Source organism: Alligator mississippiensis, chromosome 8 (assembly GCF_030867095.1).
Source record: "Alligator mississippiensis isolate rAllMis1 chromosome 8, rAllMis1, whole genome shotgun sequence".
NCBI lineage: Eukaryota > Metazoa > Chordata > Crocodylia > Alligatoridae > Alligator > Alligator mississippiensis.
The window spans coordinates 10,864,144-10,882,163 of NC_081831.1; the positions used below are offsets into that span (position 1 = coordinate 10,864,144).

Sequence of the window (18,020 nt, forward strand, 5' to 3'; positions counted from 1 at the left end):
ATTGATCACTAATTGTCAGCCTCTCCACAGTCTACAGTTTTGCATCACCGCGGGGGTCTGTGTCCACTCTAACAGGGAAGGGAGATTTAACAACTCAAAATTTAGTGAGGAAAGTGCATGGATCAGGTATGTGGCAGACCCTACTTATTTATACATAAATTAAGGAATGAAGGGGAAAAAAGGAAAAGAAAACCAATCACAGTTACATGCAATATACAGAATAAGAAAGAAAAAAACTGAGGGCTGGAAATGAAACCATTACACTGGACTCCAGTGAGGTGCCAACATCATTATAATGGGAGCTACAGCACAGAGAAGTGAGCACTTGATAGCGCAGCAGCTCTGGAAGCAAAGTGTCCATGGATGTCAGTGGGAATTTTTGCTCCTTTAGGAATTGCAGTCCAGGCTGTATATTATTATTAATAGATACACCATCACAGAGCACTTCTCTATTGCTCTTCACCCAGAGATCTCAAATGTGCTACTACTAACCTACATGTATTTGTAAGCCTATTTTACACAGGGTAGAGGCTGATCAGGAGCTCATAGTTCTTTAAGTTAATGAAGGGCACAAAAATGGTCTTCAACCTTGAACATAAAAGTTCCTGCCTGCCTATGGCCAGATGGGATTGATTGCATGCGATCTGGGAAGTTAATGAAGGGCACAAAAATGGTCTTCAACCTTGAACATAAAGTGCTGGCATTAACAGAGAGCGCATGTATTGTGTTAGACCCAACATTTTCAAACTTTGGTGCTTAAATGCTATGCACTCTAGTCAAGGGTTCGTGGGTACCCAACACCTGGTGCCAAAGCCCTTAGCAAGGCACCTAAATAAATGGTCTAATTTTAAAAAAAGCAGAAAGCCCAGCAGCTCCCAACTGACTTCAGTGGAAGCTGATGCAGACTCAGCAGTTTAGCTAATCAGGTGTTTTATTTAGACACCTAAGGTTCACCCAACTTTAGGCACACACGGGGAAAATCATAGCCTTGACAGAGATTTTCAAAGGCACTAAGGGCAGTTAGGCACCTAAAATCCCTTGAAAATTAGTGAGACTTTCAAAGTCCCGTTGATGCCTTTGAAATCCTGCCCTTGGTGATATTTTCAAGTGTGCATGTTTTGCGAGGAGGCAAAGGCAGCTTACCCATATGTCGGGGAACTGTGGACAGGCATCTACCTTTCTGCCTATGTAATCAGAGGTGTAGCTGGCACCCCACCTCCACGCCCACCATGGGAAATGCGGATGTTTGGGCTGAAATGTTCTGATCTGAAGAACGCTCACAGCTTTCACTGGTTTTAATGGGAGCTGCAGACCCCAGCCCTTTAGAAACCCCTTTTACGTAGGTGCCCAAATAGAGATATAGGACACACGTACACCAGCTGGGAGTCAACTGGGAAGTCCACTGCACCCACTTGCTCTCACCCCATGTGTGCCAAACCCTAGACAGGAGGCAATGCTGCTTCCTTAGAGCAGGGCTGAGCACGTGTCGGTAAGAGAGCTGAAGAGTGGCTCCAACATGCATCTGGCACTGCTTTGAGGCAGCTCTGTTGACTCATTTTTAGGAGCTGGCACATATGAATTGGGAGCAATTCATGGGCATGCTTCATGGCAGTGCTTCCAGGTGCTGTGTAGACATTGCCCATAAAAGTCTTGTTGACTGTCCGATCTGACCGATATGCTAATCAGATTAGTAGGAAGACGTGAATAATACCTTGGACCAGCTACAATAAAGATTAACTCTGACTAAAGCATATTTACATAACATTTTTTAAAAGCTCTGACTGTACAAAGTTTAATGAGATCACCAATGGTTTTTATAACGAGTTTTCATGTTACTGGTATTAACACTTGCTTTAGCCATACATTTACATGATAGCTCATTTCAGTAGTGTGGTTTTACTCAAGCCAATGACAGAAACTGGTGGTAACGTCCGGAGGACCACGTCTGGTAGATTGGATGTATTCCCTGTCACAAAATGGGGTTTTGGGGGTTTTTAAGTGTCATTCAGGCTTCCAAGCTTAGAGGAGAGAAACAACAGTGGCTCGGTCAATAAATGTAATTGCATGAAAAGGTTTCAAGGAAACCTCCCAAAATATGACCAAAAATAGAGTTTAAAAAAAAATGACCGAGGCAATCATTTTTTCTGGAAACACAGGTTCGAAAGGATGGGTCTGTTATTTATTAGAAGTCAAGCAATGATACTCATGAACTGGAATCATGAAATCAATTAGTTTTCCCATTAGTGTTGATTTGGATGCTGGCAGCCCAGTGCCGTCTAATATGCATTAGGAATTTAACTTGTCAGTTTAATATTACAGATGACTATAATGCTAACCTTGGCACCTCAGATTCATTTTTAGGTCTCACTAAATTACCTGTCTTATTTTGTCAATGTAAAAAAGAAAGGGAAGACTCTTTGAACAAACAAGGCTATTTTCATGTGCTTGATAAATTATTTTGTGAAAAATAAGGACGGTATCATACAAAAATAAGACTGAAAGGGACCTCAGGATATTATGAAATCTAATCTGTTGCTCAAGGCTGGATCATCTCTGGTCCCAATCAACCTAAATAAAATGTGGGAAGTTTTAAGTCTGGATTATATAAGGATGGACACTTTACTCTCTCTCTCCAGATCATCTGTTCCAATGCTTAGTCGCCTGTATCGTTACAAAGTTCTTCATAACTCACCTAAATGTCCCATTCCTTATTGTTCTGTCCCAATGGCTGGAGAGAAGAGTTGATCTTCATTCTCTTTGTAACTTTTTTTTTTTTAATTTGAAGACTTATCAAACCCTGCTCAGCTTTCTCTTCTTTAGGCTAAACAATCCCAAGTCTTCCAACCTTTCCTCATATGTCAGGTTTTCTAGACCTCTAGCCATTTTTATTACTGTCCTCAAAAATGATTAGAGGTATAAACAGCATAATCCACCCTTCAATTCCATAATCAGGCACAGGGAACGAAGTACTCGAGAAAGGCAAACTAGAAAATTTGCTGCGTTTCGTTAAGTCCTGATTCTACAATGTACTTGAACGTGTACTTAACTTCAAGGTGGTGGAACAGCAGCACAAGGATAAGTGTTTTACTGAACAGAGGTGAACTTAAAGTTGAGCATGTGCTTAAGTACTTAGCTGAAGCAAAGCCTATGTCACTGGGAGTTAGAAAATAGCTATAAATGGGATTTAGGCTCCTAATACATTTAAGACCCTTTTGAATTCTTAGTTCCTATTCTTATAATAAGGTCAACTCTTCACCTAGATGCAAAACAAAAGTAATCCAACTGTAGATTACCCCCCTAGAAAACAGTACGTGTCCTGCTTCTATTTGTTCAGAAAAAATATCCGGCTTCCTCAAAATAAAATAGAGGAAAAGCAAAGCAAAGCATTTCTCTGCCAGTGTGATATTTCTTCCCCAGTAGAAGGAATTGCAGAAGTCACAGGCAGAGTTGGCCTGGGAGCATAATCCCTAATCCCTGGGTCCTCTCAAGTGTTGGGAAAATCAAACCATGACTGGTCAGAAGTGGGTCAGTGAACTCCACGAGCCCCCAAAGGAACATTTGGATGGATGGATGAAAGGTGGAAGGATTCAAGAATAACCAGTTGGGATTAATGAGGCCCACTGCCAAAGGAGGTGACACCCCACAGCTAGGCTCTTTAGAGAGTCTGGGATGGGATTCACTTCAAAACCTATACATCTTTTTCATTTCTACATGAGATTTACAACTCTCGCTCAGCCACCATGGCACCGATGTGGCAAATGATACAAACCATGAGCAGGTAGGGATGACTTCGTGGAACATGGAAACGCAGCCACTTTTGGGTGGGATAGGGCAGTTGTGCAGGTGCTAGCAACACTATGAATTCATCTTATTAACGTGATAATCCCTCAACAGGGAGCTACTATGAGTTCACAAGCATAAATTTGCTTACCTGTCTGCGAAGCAATCTTTCTGCAGAAGGAGAATGCGCAGGCCGGGGAGTCTTGGGTCTACCTTCCCCATCTAGATTGTCATGAGGTCGTATGCGGTGAAAATGTACTTTTGGGATTTGCAGGAGAGAACTGGTGTCTGCAGGCTGGGACTGCACAGATGTCTTTGAGCCTGAGAGGGACAGGAATCAGGAATGTGACACATTTGTATAAAAATGACTTCCGAATCTTAATCTCAGCGAATAGGAACTAAATACCGGCATGTGAGCCTGCAACAAATGAGAGTGCGAGACTCCACCTGGAGAAGTAGGTGGCAGGTTTCAATGCCATGTTGGTTTTGCAAAGCGTCATAGGAAGACAGAATATTCTCTGGAGCTTCTCCTTGGCCACTGTGGTTACTCACTACGTCAGGTCTGCAAGCCCTTCCTTTAAAAGTCCAATGTTATTCAAAGCAATTCATTTACCCTGGAATGCATCCCAGAGCATCTCACTTGTCTTGGAGTATTTCCCAGAACAACAGTCCCATTATGAAGGAATATTCAAAACAAATACCTCCTGCAAACGCCAGGTTTTCTGACAACAGTAACAACAAAAACCCCTTTCAGTTTGAAATACTGAATTGTCGTTTATCATTGACGGGTGATTCATGGCTCCTTTTGCTAAGCTCATAGCACTTTACAATATTACAAACGATAAGCAAGGTGGGATGACTTCATTCAACATGGAAAAGCCATTTCTTGGGTGGGAGATAGCAGTTGCGCAGATGCCAGCAACGCTATACAGCCTCTTAACAATAAGGAGGTGTAAAAATTTGTGTCAGGTTAGAGCAATGGGAATTCTGCCAGGGCACCAGGGAACAAAAATGGAGATGTAATTACTAGTTGGAGTTAAAGATAGGACTGAGACTGCTGCTGCTCAAAGCCTTTGACTGTCAACCCAAAAGCACTGTGGAGGACCCTTCTGAAGTCTGGATGCCCATCACTATATGTCACCGTTCTTTGCCTGCTTCATGACGGGATGCGAGCAGTAGCTTCCAATAATGGATCTATCACAGGTCCCTTAAGCAACATTGCTCCAACACTTTTCTCAATATCCCTTACTGCGATGCTACATGCGACCACCAACAAGCTTCCAGTTGGAGTGGAGCTAAACTACCAGCAAAGCCCTACTCCAGTGCTGGCTCCCTGGGTGGGCAGTGATTCAAAGGAAGAGTGTTTTGTGAATGGCTAGGACCATCTGCTGAAGCATTTCAGTTTTTTCACAGAGGTCTTTCCTGTAAACCTTGCCTAGGTCAGGTCTTCTGAGCCTTACAGAAGCACAGCTAGAAAAATCGTATTTACTCTCAATGCCCACACTCTGAAGCACCGGTGAAGTCTGAGCTGCTGCAGTGACCGGCACGCCACGAAATACCAGCGTGTCAAGGTCCAGCAGAATCAATAATGTCCAAAACAGCTTGACATGAGCTCTTGTATCATCTCTTCCTTATTTCCACATGGGACCGCTCATCCTATTTCCCAGGATTGTTGCTTAATTGTTACCAGCCAAATGCTTTTACTTTACCACACAGGGGAATGGGTAGTGGGATGTCAAGGTAATGAAAGACTAAGGAGAACCTCCATGCTGCATGCAAACTAGAATGAAGCTCGAGGTAAGAACAAGACCATTTGGATCAAACAGTAAAATGCACAGCACTGGGAGAGACAGATGAGGACCTTCTTAAAAGCAAAAAACCCCCTTGATTCCAAGAAAATTGAAAATAACCCCACTGAAGTCAATGGGACCTTTGTCACTGACGCTAGCGGGGCCAAGATTTTACCCCAAATATTTCCATTCATTCGAATGGGTCATTTAAAGGGACAGTATTAGGCCCTAATATTTCATACTATGCCAGTGCTTCCTCCTGATCCTAAACTCCTTTTGCTCTGTTTCTACATTTTTATTTCAGCTGTTAGATGGTAGCTGTGCATCTGAATGCTTATTGCTATGCAAATTTCCCCATCCCATTTCTAATCTGTTCCCATCTTTTATCATGCTGAACAGCACTGAAATGATGGGCATGTTAGAAACTTGCAAGTGGAAATATTCAGGGAAATCCTTCCTGCCTTATTCAAGACAAAGCCTAAGTCAACACCCTGATCAGTCAGCACCCTGGGCTGGCACCCTGCTGGCCCCCCCACCAGTTATACTACTGACTATAGATACAATTTGTGGCACAAGCCTATGAAAACCTGGCGCTCTGTGTTAATTAAAAATCCTCCTGCTCCACTTGGTCAACTTCATCAAAGAGTCTTTCAGCATAAGACTCCATCTTCAAACAAGGGATTTATGTTTTAAACACAACCTCTACCAGTTATTGCTCTAATCCAAGCCCTGAGGGTGGTGTGACTGAACAGCAGCACTACTAAGCGCTTCCACCGTGTGATGCATCCCAGTATTTCAAAGAGCATCACAACTATTCGGGCTCAAAGGCTGTCTCTGTAATGTAGGCAAGCATTGCTTCTTCGCTTTTTGCAGAAAAGACCTTGGAGGAAAGGGGGAAAACTTGGCTCAAGGTTGCATGTAGAATCAGTGGTAGAGCTGGGATTTCCTGCCACCCAGCCTGGTTAGCTATAAAACTGCAGGCCTCTCCCTGAAACATGGGCTGTGTGTAGTTGTGACACACACATACACACGTAACCCATTAGTCCTTCCCTGGAGAGTCTGAGAAAGATGCAGCAAAGGACTCTGTCATACCCACGGGATTTATTTCTTTATTATTTTGCTTTTCGTTTTTATGTCACACAATGTGGATAATCTGTATTAGTTTATAATGCACTTTTAGTAAATAGTAGGAGGCTGATTAGAGACAGCGGCTTTGCCACGCTGCTTGACTCAGTCTTGGGCAATGTTCATGGCTCATGTACCGTGAAACAATAAAGAATGCCCCCATTCTTCAATAAGCTGATCTTCTGAAGAATGAATTATCCCTCTCCAGACTTGGAGGGGGAAACATGCCCCTCTCTTGGTCCATGAAGAGAGATGAGCTCAACATGAAAAAGTTCTGCACAGTTTTGTCTGGTGAAGCACCCTCAATCTCAGGCATTTCTCTGAAGCTTATTCATACTTCCTAGGTCTGCAAAACTGAGTTGGGGTGCTCCTAAGACAAGGAGTTTGGGAGGATTTCTCCAGTGCTTCTGTGTCTAGCAGGTGCCCCAACTGCCCATATCACTTTTTTTTCACTCATTCAGCCCAGCCTAAAAGCTCCTTTCATTCAATATATTGCACAAAAGTTAGAGACACTGTCTGATTTTTCCCCATCAGTTTTCCAGCTCTCTAAAGCTGGTAGAGCAGGCCACACCATCGTATTTCAGAAACCAGCAGAAAAACATTTTCACAGATGTGTTTTCTCTGGGATTTTGGCTCGGGAGTCCCAGATAGCTTGTGCGAGTCTGATGAGGCTCCCACATTTCTTAACAACCGTGACCCTCGAAGGCCGGATGGGAGATGGATTCACTACAGCCAACCTACAAATCCTGCCCTCCCCACAGTCCAGTCCCTTCCTTTTGTCTGAACCCTTAAAAAAGTTTCAGCTCCCAATGGGTGCACAGCTCACCTGCAGTAAGTGATTATCCCAACCAGCTTATTTCTTTAGTATACCTTCTGGGTGGGCTTTTCAAAGATGCATTAGGCATCAGGTCATCCAGTCACCATTAAAAACGAATGGAAATTTGGTTTCCAGATCCAGGCAGTTTTGAAAGCCCCGGTATTAACAGAGGTGAAAGATTTGTACCTGACTGAGATTTGAGATAGGATGGCTTCCTCTCTCCCGGGGTGCCAGCACAGGGGCCAGAGTATGGAGGTTGAAACATATAGCTGTCATTTGGCAATGAATGTGTGCGGCCAACGGAAGGCTTTCTCACACTCAGGAGGTCCTTGCTGGGGGACAGAGTCAGAGTGTCATTTTTGGAGTGGAAATTGGTCTGTGAAAGAAGAGAGAGAGGAAACATCACAGAGTTGGAAGACACAAGGCACCTGGAAGCCCTAGTGACAGCCATTGCAAGAAATATGGGGCACAATGGACATGCACATCGTCAATATGTACAAGTTCTACTGAAACAAAATGCACGAATGGATTGACCAGGAAGCTGTACCCCTCATTTTGTATTGTCAATAAATCGTCACACAGAATGAACCACAGAAACAGAGGGAAGCAACACTAGTAATAAACCATGACTATTTCAGGAATACTTGAAAGGGGCATCATGCCTCAAGGCGCCGCAAGAGTCACATGCTTTGCATAACTTTTATCATAAAAAAATAATAACGTCTTCTATTGGTGCCCTCCTAAGCAAGTTAGACTTTTGCAAAGGTTAGTACAGAATAGTAATTCCTTCTTCTAACAATCGAGAAAAAAAGTATAGTTGACAGAAGATGTTGGCTTTGACTTCCAGGATAATTTTATTGGTTTTCTTTGCTTTTCATATAATAAGTAATTAAATCAAATGCTTTTTGGATGGGGAAAGTAAACCCTGGGCCTAAGGGCTTTCGCTCTCTTTAATTATTAGAGATTAGGATAAAACCTAGCATAGGGGACAGATTATCACACATCTGCCAGCTGCAGGGGATCTTACAACCTTCTTCATAAGCATCTGGTACTGGCTTCTGCCAGAGACCTGATATTGAACTAGAGGGACTTTGGGTCTGAGTCAGTATGGCAATTCCTCTGGTCTAAAAAACAGTTGTAAGGTATTATCAAAAGTGGAAAGAAAGTAAACTTGGTGTTGTATTTCTAACAAAAGAAATACTTCCTTTACAAAAGACTCCATCAGAAATCACAGAAAGTGGACAAGCATGCCAAGGAGCTCAATAAAGTACATATTTTGTCCCCTCCTTTCAGGGTAATCTAATCATCCTCTACTGGCAAATCTTTCACTTGCTCAATGTGTTACAACTTTTTTTGGACTAGAAGTTCAGAGGTTTTTAGAACAGCCAGAGCAAAATTTCATTACAGTATGTTGTAGATACAGTAAAACACGACAAGATTAAATGGAATTTACAATAAATAAAGAAATAAAGAAATAAATGAGAGAAAGAGAGAGAGAGAGAGAGAGAGAGAGATCACTGCTGTAAATTTAGCCAGGCATATCCAACTACACTCACTGCTCATGAACTTGATGGTTTAAAAGCACACTAGCTCCATTGGGGGCTACAGACTTTGCTATAACTCAGAACAAGAAGGGAGAAATCTACTGTAGCAGGGCTGACACATCTGCTTTGAAATCCTCTGATTCTCCTCCCCCCAAGCTGTATGCTTACATCTTGCGCTGTACATCATGATGCTCATAATACTAGAGATGACCCCCAAATAGGAACTTAATGTTCAAATCCATTTGGATTTGAAGGGGAGACTGATTTCAAGACCAGAATCAGAACCGTGTTTCCTGTTTAGTTTCCCAGGCCGGTTCCAGACCTAGAAGGGGTTATTTCCTATTTGGCTGAATCTTGTGAGATAGCAACCCATACAGCAGAAATATTGTGATAGCAGCTAATCTCATAAAAGCCATTTAAAATGGCTGAAAGATGATCCCATGAAAGCGGGAACCAAATGGACCTGTGCAAATAAGCAATTTTTGGCTCAGTAATTCAAGGGGGTGGGGTGGGGATCTGTTCTGGGTTTGCTTAAAATTAATTGCAGGAAAAAAATATCTCGGTGAATCAAAAATAAAAATAAACTTATTCATAGATTATTCATAGATTTCAGAGACATTAGGGCTGGAAGGGACCTCGGAAGATCATTGAGTCCAGCCCTCTGCCCCAAGGGCAGGAAGTCAGCTGGGGTCAAAGGATCCCAGCAAGATAGACATCCAAATGTTTCTTAAAAGAGTCTCATTCATTTTTGGTAATTAAAAAAAAAAAAAAAAATTGGGGTACTTTTCTAAACTAAATAACAACATTTCATGTAGGATATGTTTAATCAGCATGTTTCAATGTTTCAAAAGCCTTGAGATTCTTCTTTTTTTTTTTAAATTCAACCGAAACAAGTTGTCAAAATTGACACGGTTTTATGACATTTTGGTCAACCTAAGTTGGCATTTTTTTTTGGCGAATGAAAATTTAGGCGAAAAAATGTCACCTAGGTGACATTTTTGACATTACATGGTTGTCAAAAACCTAGTCTTCACTTAATCTGGATCAAGATTCAAACAGCGTTCTCTTTAGCTCATCTCCAGTTGACACCTAATTTTGAAACAACATGTTCCATACAAAAATGTTAAATGTAGTTTACAAAGTCTTTTGGACGTGATACCATGAAGCATGATGGGAAATATCGTCACGGTTTAAAGGAGATGTATCCCAAATAAGTAATTAGGATGACAATCAATGAGAATGATAGAAAATTTATCAACAACACAAACATCCAAAGGTAGGTAAATGGACAACCACAGAGAAAACAAGGATGGATCCAAAAAATGTTGGAAGAGTCATGTCTGTTGAACAGCAGAAAAAAAGCACTTGACTGCTACACATCAGCTAAAAATGTCTAATGTTTCAAAGAGCAGATGGTTAAATCAGGGCTCAAAATACTGGTAACTTCTTTGGGAAAAAAAACAAAATGATATGAAACCTAATATTTTTCAGGTTGAGATGATTGCTCACAAGGGTTCACAAATCGAGCATCTCCAAGAAATCCACATCTGGTGCATTTCAGTGTTTTGTTTTTTAATCTGGCACCCATCAGCAAAGCACTGGGGTGCCTCTGTTGCTCCAAAATAATCAGTACCAAACAAAGGGGATGTGCATAGCCCCCACTGATTCGGGGCACACTTGCTCGAGGCCATGTTTTTTCTGCACACCAACAAGATTGGTATCAGACGGAGAGGAAGTGGCTCAAGCCACACTTTTCAATGCTTTTCTGCTATTGATTTTACTTGAAGAAAATGTAATGTTTTAATTAAAGATTTAAAAAAAATGTAGAAAAACAAATACGTATTTTCCCCAAGGAGCCAGGTTTTTGGCCAGACCAACTGTAGCCCCAAGCCAAATAGCATTAAAGACAGCATCCTGTTTAGATACCAGGTACGGTGCTGGTTGCAAAAATGGCCGAACTGAAAATGCCATTCGGATTAACTATGCAGTAGCAGTATTTAGAGCCCTGCAAAACATCAGACTATACAGTGACCAGTGTATGTACATTGCTTTCCAGAGCATTAAGTAAGAGTGTGTTAGTATCATCAGGATAAGAGTCATCCGTCAGAGCTAAGGACCAGGATTTTTCAGAGAGAATATCTGACGTCAGAGACAGAGCCTCCATCTCAGCTAGAGGGATCTAAACAAGGGAGAGATGATTAAGCATAAGAAACCAGGACAGAAATATTTTGAAAAGAAAAAAAAAGTATCATAATCTAGACACTAAAACATTATCCCTAAAATAAGAGCATCTACATCATGCATGCTGTTACAGTGGATCAAACTATAAAGAAATGGTGTAAAAAAAAAAAAGAAAAAAGAAAGAAAAATCACATTCATACTTAAATACTTAACTTAAATACTTACAAACAATTCATAGAGGAATTTATAACTGTGCACTAAATGGTAGACTAAATGTGTTGCAAGACAGATGGGTTTCTTTGTGACCAATTGTAAACTAAAAGTATCATTGGCCTAGATGCTAGCTATATTTATTATTCTGGCTACAACTAAATATTAGATGCTTGGAAAAACCCCATATTTCTCAGATATCTCCCATTAATGTTAAATGCTATGGCAGCATCCCAATTCTGTTTGACACTAGCTTATTTTGCTTGGCTCCTCAAAAGCTTCCCTCAACCCAAGATTGTAAGGGAAGGAGGCAATAATGTGCAGTTGTATGAGGGTGAAAAGGATGACACCTGTATAACAGCATCTTTCATAGTTGGACCTCAGAAAGCTTTACAATGTTTAATTGAGTCTTTACACACCACAAGAGGCTGGTATTAGCATAAATGACGCTACCTGGAAGTCCACTGATGTCAATGAGAGCCTTCTAGGGTTTGGCCATTCCCATGAGTTAGGTGGCTAAGCTGGGTAGGCAATTCTGTAGTTGGCCATCTGCATCTTTAGGGAACTAAATATCTTTACAAGCCTACCTCGTATCGACGTCCCCAGGGCTACAGCAAGTCAACAACAGAGCTGGGAACTGGCATTATGACTCTTCTATTTGTATACACTCTGATTCAGGCAGACTAAGATCCCTCTCAGACACATCAGGCTTTCTAAGAAACACAGTTTATTACTTGGAGCCCTAGTGAGACATCTCAATAGAAGAGGTTGATCTTTTCCCAATAAAGCTGACGCACTGCTGTCAGCAGCCCCAAAGCTGGATGCTGTGCTTAGAGGGTAGGTTTGGCCTTCCCATAAATCTCCCCCAAACCCTGATATTTGTCTTGGAGATTGTTATGGTCTTGTCTATGGAAGAGTTGTTTGTAAGGGAATGTTTCAATAAGATAAGACAAAAAGCTGATCATATAGGCTAGACCCTGTACTCCAGGGGTGGGCAAAATGCAGCCCATGGGCCAGATGTGGCCTGCCAGGCTATCCTATCTGGCTCGCGGGGCCCCTAAAAGAATTAGAAAATTAATATTTATCTGCCTCTGGTTGCTTGTCATGTGGCCCTTGATGGCTCAGTAAGCGGCCCTCTGCCCGAAATACTTGCCCGCCCCTGCTCTACTCCAAGGCAAACATCCAGATGGCTTCCCAATAAAACTGTTTCATTTCTTAAACCTGAGGATTAGCATGTGCATTTTAAGCATCTGAATGGTTGATTTCAATAATAAATCTTTCAAGAGAAGCCAGGGAGCACAGAGCCTTATCTAACCTGGCAAAAAGCTGGTTCTTCCCCTACTCTGTTTTGGATATGGCATTCGAGCATATGGGTCTAGTGATGGGAGAACCTCAGAAGAATCAGAGGTTTGGTTCTCTCCCAACTCTGGATCTGTGACAGGGGGATAGTTAGTTATCTCCCCAGTAAAAGCTCTTCTGGGGGATTTCTAGCATGTCCTTCTAGCACCAGAACTACCAGAACAATGCCTCTTATATTTCAGAGCTCTGGAAGCAGCTAAAACCAGGAACAATAGGGTCAAGTCCACTTGACCCTAAATCCAACTGTGGCAGTACAGAGAAACCAGAAAGACACCCACTGAATTCCCCGGAGAACACCCCCTCATCGTGACCAAGGGATTCCTAATTTCAAACAACTGGTTCTGTACCCTCCTCCAAATCAAGGCACGTCGAAGAGAAAAGGGGCCAGCGTGGTGGACATTAGTGATTCCCGGTTGGTGTAATGGCCCTAAAGGAAGCCTTACACTGCGATACGCTCCATATCAAAAACTAAACATAGTCTTCATTTCATCTAAACTTGTTCTTCCCTAATGAAGAGCAAACATGTACTTGGTTCTTAGTGAAGTGGTAAATAAGTTTACTTCTAACTGATTTAATGAGAAATCTTCAGATCCCTTAAGCAAAAAATTATAATAAATATTACAGTTTGACTAATCAAAATGAAAATGACAGGAAAAAACGAGGGGGGTTGAATTATTATTACTCCCTAATTTGCTCTAAGGGGTTTTGGACTGTGAGCGAGCAGGGTTTGTGTTTCAGCTAGAATGATTGAGGGAAATGCTTTTTCTGGTTTTAGTTTAATGCTTTCAGGTCCCAATTCAAGAAAGCAAATGCTTAAGTTCACTCTTATACATGAAAGCACTGAAGTGAGGGATTCGTTTTAAGGGCTTCGTTAAGAGCTGTATCTTGCTACCTGGAATTGGGCTTCAGATTGGTGGCCGGTATTGAGGCTACACAGCTCTACTTGCAAGAGACCTCTTCAGACAAACTTATGGAGCGTGAGCCTCGGCTGTGTAAATAGATACAGGAACAGAGTGACGCAAGGCCCATATGCAGCACCTTGGATTTGGGCCCAGGGCCGTCCACCCTATAATCCAATCTGCATGGTCGGTGCCCCATGCAGCAGCAAGGGTTTGAACTCAAGAGCCCAGTTACAGAATCAGGGCCATGGCTTGTTTGGTCCCACCCCCCCAATGATGCTCCTGCAGGGAATAACCGAGTTTGGGATTTACTGCACAAAGGAGGAAATGGTAAATGCTGAACTCCTGCTCTAGCTAGACTATAAAACATCTTAACCAAGAGGAATGAAGCTGCCCTCCCATACTAGAAGCCCATGTGGTTTTAAGGTTAAAAAACCCTATGGCTTTGTTAGATAAAGCAAACACTTTAAAATTTGTCATAAAGGTCTCACTCGAATTGAGTTTGGAAGGAGACTGTGCAGGAAATGAGGAATATTAACCTGTTTCTCAGAGTTGTAATATTCAGGAGCTGGAAGGGCATAATGATGGCACACAGAGCCTGACAGGTTGTCCATCAGCTTCAACTCTCCTTCCAGAGATTCCTGGATCAGCAGTGATAGGGTATCAAACAAGTGCCTTTCCTGGGAGCAGTGTCGTATAGCATGCAGGAGGATAAAGCAGGCCAAAAAAGAGAGAGAGAGAGAGAGAGAGTGAGGGACAGAGACAGGGAGAGAGGAGGACAGGAAAAAAAAAAAGCCAACCAAAGAAGAAAAAGGAGTTGTTTTCAGAGAGAATGGTAGGAACAGAAATGAGCAGGAAGGGGAAGTACAAGACAGGAGGAAAGAGAAAAAGTGGTAATATCACAGTCAGATGTGAACGCTTTCTCCGACTTTGCCAGAGATGGGACCAACGCCGAACGCCCTGGAGATCTGTGATGGTTTAGGTGCTGGCCCATCTTCAGAACTGCTCTCATCCTGAATGACCATCCCCGGCTATTTCTATACATTGCAGAGTCCTAGCAGGGCCATTGTAGCAGAAGCCTCTTGCTTCTTTCAGTGACTTTCTACAAGAGAAACTTCTAAAAGAGTTTCTAGAAACCCCTATGCCAACTCTCTTGACCAGGGAAACTTCCCATGAATGAAAGCTGCCTCATGATCAGAGGTGCTGAAACTCCTCACCTCTTCTTGGCAACTAGGGATATTCAGCCACAGCAAATATCAGGCCACTAGCTTAGGTGCCTTAATATTGGGTTCAGATTTCTAACATCAGACGGCCAACTTCACAGCGTTGGCCGTAACGTACACCACGGGAATGTTGCATGCGGTGAGATCCCATTTTCACAAACAGTAAGGCAGTCATTTAAAAGCTATTCCTTTTATATAGGGAAGATCTGATATATACAATGAAACAAGGACCATCATTACACTTAAATGGCACGCAGTACAAATATTCTAGGGATTAGGCAAGCAAAAGAGCATGCTGACCACATGCCCTTGCAGGTTTGCACTCTGGGAATTGTATTCCGCTACCATCAGGCATTCAAGCACTGGATTTGTTGCAGAGATTTTGACTGAAAGGAAACAAAAGCGTCGTGATTGTTTCAAAATCAAGTCCTCCTGAGATTTCCAAGGCATCTGTTTTGGTGGAAAGAGCAATGAATGCCATCTGGAAATGTCTATAAGGAATGGACTCTGCCCTTACCCCACCCACCCATCTCTAAAGAAAAGACAGTTCAGGTTCTTCAAGTCTGTCCCAGTACAGTTCACCTACTTGTTTCTTAATCTGGCAGTATGATCTGTAACATATGCCCACCTACAGAATACCGTATTTCTCACATCCGTTGCATCCAGTTCTCACATCCATTGCTTTAGAAAGGCAGAACAAAGAAAAAAAGACCTTTTCTTATAGAATGTAACTGAGTTGCAGCAGCTAGGGACTGGGAGCTAAGCCTGCTCGTTGTTCTGCTCTCTGTGAATCGCCTGCAAACTCTACTCTTGCTTTTGCCCAGTAAGCAGCGGAAACCGTGTTTGCTGTTTTTCCTCACATGCAGTGTGCCCTGCAATTTTCACCAGCTAGTTTTTGGAAAAAAAAGTTGTGTTGTATGTGAGAAAATGTGGTAGCAGGAAGTACGGTGGATGCTCTCAAGGAAGACTGAACGAGACGGGTGTAAAAGATAAAGGGGGAAATCTCACCCTCTGGCAGACACCTGCGCTAGTTGGCAGGTACAGGGCAGGGCAAGGCGATGCAATGCTCTCGCATGCTACACAGCAGCAGAGCCAAGTTGGAGCCAGTATTTGCTGTGGTCAGTGATGGTGCTTCTTTTTAAAAGGACAGCAAGATGCAATGTAGCAGGAGATTCCCCCACATTGCTCTGAGCCACTTTTCCCTGTGCTGGCAAGTAGGGTTTGGGATCCATCCTACACCCGTGTTCAAGAGCAAGAGATATTAGTTGCAGCCATGCTGAACTAAAGGCATAAGCAGACAAAGCTCTTGGGGTAGAGGCGTTATCTTTTATTAGACCATTGCAAAAAACATTTTAATTTGCAAGTAAAGGTTTATTTTTTTTGCAACTATCGAGTTGGTCTAATAAAAGATATTGCCTCTACCCCAAGAGTTTTGTCTGCCTAAGAGCAAGAGATGCTTTCTAGTGCTTCAGAGCTTGAAAACAAGCTTAAGGGTTTTACTCTCTCTTCATTCCTAGGCTAAAGATTATAAATACATTTTCTATCTATCCATAAGAGCAGTCATCAGTCCTGGATGCTTTTTTAACCTCAATAATGAGAAATCAAAATCTCCTATTTAATGCACAACAGGGGTTCAAGAGCGGGTTATTTTTTGTACCCTTTTATTCATATGCAATTTGCATTAGAAACTTTTGGGCCTGATTCTGGCCTCTTACTTGCTCTTCATCAGCGTAGCTCCACTCACTTCACATTTACCAGCATGTAAGTGGGAGGAGAAGGTGGGAAAGGCTAGTCATATATTTTTCTTTACAAACAATGCAGGGGTTTGGCCAAAGCGTACTGACTGAGCGCTACCTAAAGATGGAGACAGATCTGAACTGTGTGGTTTGGGCCCATCTCTAGCACACAGAACTCTTTGCACCATACCAGATGTGAAGACTTGGTTGGGATCTCTACCTCAGGGCATATCTTTTGACAACAGACAGTAAGGAATACAACTCCCAATGCACCATACACCCAGTCCTTCATCACAGAATTCGTGCACGTCCTCTATTAGCAAATAGGCAAGCCAACCCCCTCTTCACCCTCCACCAGAGATCCTCACCATAGGATAAAATAATGAGAGCTGAGAATCCACCTTGATTTGCATGGGATTGGTACTTCCTTTGGGGCTCTCAGGCCTATCTCCACCATTACCGCCTGTCCACGCAAAGAGGTCCGAGGAAGGGTGTTGGCCTGGAGCTATCGTCTTCATCTCCATCTCCAGCTCTGCTTCTAGCTCCGCTTCTTCCTTAGCTTCCTTGTTGCTCTCCTCCAAGTGCTTCATGAGCACTGCAATCACCACATTCACCAGGACAAACTGGGCCGTTAGCACAAAGGAGACGAAGTAGATGGGTGAGATGACTGTGTTGTAGCAGGTAGACTCCTGGTCACAGTCTCGCAGCGTGTCCTGGCGACAAGGGGGAAAAATAGTTAACTGGGAAATCTCCAGTCAGTCATGTGGCATCCGTCCCTGCTGGATGAATGGATTATTTTCCAGTTGGCATGCAGAAGAGACTAGGCTTGCTGCACGAAAGATTTTCAGATGTGTTTGAAAAGACAAACCACGCACCAACAAAACCTTAACCAAAATCTTGGGTAGTATTATCCCAAAGATCAGACTGGCAAGAGAAGGCAGCAGTAACAACAGTAACAACATCTGGCCCTTTTTTTATAAGTAACGTGCATCGTATTTCTCATTGCCAATAGGTGTAGCAGTAATAGCTGGGTGAGGGCACAGGGGTGCACAGCAAAAATGTGCGTTGGGGAAGAGGCAGCATTAGAAATACTGCCCTGTGCACAGGTCCAAAGAAAACTCCTATTTTTAGTATTTACAGTAGATACTGGCTACCTACTCCTTTAACCTGTTCATCTTGGCTCCTCAATTCTCTGTATCTTCTTCTACTTGTTAGAGACTCTAGACTCCTTTACTAAAAAACCCTTAACATATGCTACTCAGTTGAGATAGTCTCCCACTCCTCCAACCATTACCCCAGGAAAAGCCTGGGAATATATGATGTATCCTGAGGGCCTGCAAACACAGGCACTACTGC

The 18,020-nt window shown here is 42.6% G+C and overlaps 1 protein-coding gene across 5 annotated transcripts in view; it reads right to left on the bottom strand.

The window, feature by feature from the left end:
- The window catches only part of CACNA1G (calcium voltage-gated channel subunit alpha1 G), a 346,031-nt gene that overhangs the window by 92,458 nt on the left and 235,553 nt on the right, over positions 1–18,020 (bottom strand). For all 5 annotated transcript variants that reach the window (XM_059732103.1, XM_059732101.1, XM_059732102.1 and 2 more), the window contains 4 exons: positions 17,033–17,377; positions 14,245–14,385; positions 7,699–7,888; positions 3,932–4,101 (listed from right to left, as the gene is read on the bottom strand). In XM_059732103.1, the coding sequence (XP_059588086.1) occupies positions 3,932–4,101; positions 7,699–7,888; positions 14,245–14,385; positions 17,033–17,377 (846 nt within the window). The remainder of the gene's footprint in view (positions 1–3,931; positions 4,102–7,698; positions 7,889–14,244; positions 14,386–17,032; positions 17,378–18,020) is intronic.